General features: G+C 43.6%; 1 protein-coding gene across 1 annotated transcript; it reads left to right on the top strand.

Annotated features, from left to right (window-relative positions):
• Window positions 1-300: 300 nt before the first annotated feature.
• LOC121134739 (serum amyloid A-1 protein) lies at window positions 301-3140 on the top strand. Its single transcript, XM_040733306.1, has 4 exons — window positions 301-401; window positions 935-1029; window positions 2388-2526; window positions 2879-3140. The coding sequence occupies exons 2-4, from the start codon at window positions 939-941 to the stop codon at window positions 3015-3017; spliced, it is 369 nt and encodes a 122-aa protein (XP_040589240.1). The 5' UTR covers window positions 301-401; window positions 935-938; the 3' UTR covers window positions 3018-3140.
• The last annotated feature ends 636 nt before the right edge of the window (window positions 3141-3776 follow it).

Genomic DNA, 3776 nt, shown 5'->3' with positions numbered 1-3776 from the left:
GAGGGACCTGGAACTGACTTGTGAAGCAACCTTGTTTCTTATCTAAATTTAAAATGGAAAATAAAATTAAAAAAAAAGAAATAGGCACCATATCACTGAATGGAAAGTACCCATCCTGATTTTTCCCCATCATGAGGGAGAAGACTCTGAAATCCCTAAGTTGCCACATTCCTGAAAATACCTGAATTGCACAATCTGGGAAAAGCAGATCAGAGCAAAGAGAAATCTTTATGTCCTGAAAGCTAAATTATGGCCAAGTGGATTATGAAAGATCAAACAGGAGGTTGCTCCACTAGTTGAGTGACAGTATATATACATCTGTCACTCAGCCCCAGCCACATCTCCTCAACAAGTCACAGAAGCCACTCACCTGGGGTCTCAGCAGGAACTGACATCCCAAGGTGAGTTCTCAGAACTTTCCAACATTTGCTCTTTGCAGATTCTTTTCCACACCAGCATTCATTTGTTGTGTTTTGTGCTCTGTCTCTTTCCTGAATCTACTAGATGGATTAGAATTCACTGGAGGCTGTATTTTAGCATGGAGATTTGTTGTATGCTTCTGTGTGAATTCAGGGAATCATGGAGCCAGCCTTATACAGATGGACTGTGGAGAGCTATGATGGTTATAAAACCCCCACATGACTCTCTGGAAACTTCCTACACAGTTGTGGTTCAGCTGGCAACATTGGAGTGCAATGCACTTTATACTAATGATTCATTTGCAAAGTATCAGACAGTGGGATTCTAATGAAATGTGGAAATGGGATCTAGCTAGCTCCTTGGAATCCACTGTTTCACCTGTCTCTACATGTGTGGGATTGTGTATAAAATCCAGTGGGATTTGTTACTGGACTTCAAGGAGTGCTCAACATTACTGAAGCAAACTTCACCCCAAGAAATGGCATATTCACCCTGTGTTTTCCTGGCCATACAGCAGGATGAAGCCTTTTGTTGCCATCATTTTTTGCTTCTTGGTCCTGGGAGTTGACAGCCAAAGGTGGTTCCAGTTCATGAAAGAAGCTGGCCAAGGTAAGGACAAAGGATGGGGGCAGGAGGTTATACGTGTGGGTTTCAAGTACTTACTGGAGCAGGGACCACATAATTAAGGACAAACTTCCTTGTGAAGTCCTCGTGGACAGAGAAGCAGTGTCTATCTTCCTGTGTAGTTCTGAACTTTTCTGGTCAGTGGATCCCAAGCCTGAGATCAGGTAATGTCTGTACAGCAGCTTTCCCACAGGAATGTATGTACATTCTGTACTTGTTAGCAGCAGATTCACCAGCCAAAGAGGGCATCTTCTTCACCCTTGTGGAAGATGATGAACAGCTCACTTCTATGTCTGGTGGCTGTAAAAAGAAATGTATCTCAATTGTAGAATGTCCCAGACCAGACACAGGAGAACCTGTGAAGTCCCCAATCCACGGTGACAGGAGCCAAGTCTAATAGAGCAGTGAAAAGACATTGTCCAAGGAGCATTATGTGTGGGAGCAAATTAATTTTTAAATTAATCTTGTGGTGTAGGTGTCACATCTACTTTTTCAGGAAACTGAGGTACAAAGCATACATAGGCTATCAAACAAAATCCCTGGAAGACCAGAGGTTAGCGCCGGATGTCCAGTTCCTCAGAATCCACTACACAGCTCCCAGAAGAGAGAGAGGACTTGATGGGCACATGCTCACTGTTTACCTGAGAAGCAGCAGGTCATGGGTTAGGGTAGGCAGCTCCTGTGAAGGAAGCTCCAGATCCTCCACCACCCACAGATGGGAATGACTGACTTACCTGGAATACAGGCTGCTGGGACAGAGACATGGACTAGGAACTGTCACCAAGGGAAATACATCCCACCGGCCACAGCAGGATCAAAATTAATTGAACCTAGGTAGTGGTCTTTCCCTCCCCCCAACTCATTACTTTTGAAGACAGTTCCCATTTAATGTTATCTGGACATGTAAAACCCATACAGGGTTTTACAGAAATGCACAAGGTCTCTAAAGGAAAAGAACGCAAGAAAAAGGAAAGGAATGGAACAAGAAGGAAAGGGAAAGGAGGAAGGGAAGAGGCCTCATGTTCATATACCTTAAAAGTTTCCCTTTACCATGTTAGAGAGAGTTTCATCATCATATGAGTAAATATTCCTTAGAGATCTTCTCTCCTTAATATGATTTCTGAGCAGCCAAGACCAACAGCAACAGAGCTAAGATAGGAATCCATCAGAATGAAACTTGCTCTAAATGCACTTCTCCGGCATAGCCATGGGGACATAAGAACTATTCATTTCAAGCCAGCAGCGTTTCTGTGGGCTTGTGAAAGGCTGAATCATTGGAAGGAAGTTTTAATGCTTTCTTTTCCCTAAACACAGTCTTCCCTACCATTCTCTTTCCTCTCCAGGGACTAGGGACATGTGGAGAGCTTACACTGACATGAGAGAGGCCAACTGGAAAAACTCAGATAAATACTTCCATGCACGCGGGAACTATGATGCTGCCCAAAGGGGACCAGGAGGAGCCTGGGCTGCTAAAGTGATCAGGTAACAGAGGTCTCGGTGAGCAGAGCTTGACTGCTTTAGACAGTCAGGAGGCGGGTGTCCTCTACATCCTGTGCACGCTGCCCATTAACCTTCCTCTTTACTGTGCACAGTATTGGGGATGGTTGGCAATGATACATGACCCCAGACGCTCTCCTCTGGTGCTGCTCCTCCAGCATGAGGGTGACATCCTGCACAGAGCAGGTGCTCACTCAGGCAGCATCAGCACCAGCCTCTCCTTCCTGGACTTTCCTCGGCTACTCTTACATCCATCTCTGGGAGACAGAAGTTCAGAGAGTGTGGCTACTGCCTTCAGCGACATTATATAACTTCTTCTTGTCTGTCTTGAATACAGTGATGCCAGAGAGGGTTTTAAGAGGATCACAGGACGTGGAATAGAGGACTCAAGAGCTGACCAGTTTGCCAATGAATGGGGCCGGAGTGGTAAAGACCCCAACTTCTTCCGACCTCCTGGCCTACCTAGTAAATACTGAGTTTTATCTTCATGTTGTTCCCAGCCATGTAGTCCCCAAGGACAGAGGCACTTACAGAGTTAGTTCCCAAACTCTGGATGTGTAAGCACCCCACAATGGAGAATAAATACTTGTGAAATGCCACATGCCACTGTTATTTTTGAAAGAGCACAGAGCAGTTGTAATGGGGATTGTGGGCCATGGGAATGACCAACAAACACCGCTGTTTTGCTTTTTTTTAATAAAGAGAAATGAAAAAGTAGGAATTGGAATATAACTGTAAATGTCTGTACATGGGCCAAAACATGTGTTGTGTATTCCATCAAAAATAGACAGATAGCAAGGATGCTTTGTATATGATTTCAGTTATGAAGTTGAGAATTAAATAAAATCCAACCCATTCCTAGTTGAGAATGAAGCCTAATAACAGAGTGATTTCCTAGCATGCATGAGTCTTAGCTTCCATCCCCATTCCCTCCCCATGAAACATCAATAAATTCTTACTTAGTAAATTATAACTAAAAAAATGAAGACAAAATCAAAACCATTCTGTAATTGCTTTAAAAGGCCATTCCTTTCCACAAAGAAAGCCTCAGATCTAGATTTTCTATAGATAATTTTAATCTTTCAGGCATGTCCCACCCATTTTGTAAAGAAAGTTCTGGAGAGAAGACAAAATATTCTGCCACCATTTTCTCTTGGATAGAAGACTCTGGCACCTCCCTCCCCGCAACCTGAAAGAAATTATCAAAAAGCAAAAGTACCCTAATCTGGTGGACT

The sequence above is a fragment of the Mesocricetus auratus genome, unplaced genomic scaffold, assembly GCF_017639785.1.
Source record: "Mesocricetus auratus isolate SY011 unplaced genomic scaffold, BCM_Maur_2.0 Super-Scaffold_100030, whole genome shotgun sequence".
Classification (NCBI taxonomy): Eukaryota; Metazoa; Chordata; class Mammalia; order Rodentia; family Cricetidae; genus Mesocricetus; species Mesocricetus auratus.
The sequence above is the reverse complement of the archived record's forward strand: the minus strand, read 5'-3'. Positions and strand labels throughout refer to the sequence as shown.

What these genes read in the sequence shown, in the direction of transcription:
- LOC121134739 (XM_040733306.1), top strand. Translation starts at nt 939, where the DNA reads ATGAAGCCTTTTGTTGCCATCATTTTTTGCTTCTTGGTCCTGGGAGTT. An exon ending in CATGAAAGAAGCTGGCCAAG is followed by an intron (nt 1,030 to 2,387) that starts GTAAGGACAAAG and finishes TTTCCTCTCCAG; the next exon opens with GGACTAGGGACATGTGGAGA. An exon ending in TGGGCTGCTAAAGTGATCAG is followed by an intron (nt 2,527 to 2,878) that starts GTAACAGAGGTC and finishes TCTTGAATACAG; the next exon opens with TGATGCCAGAGAGGGTTTTA.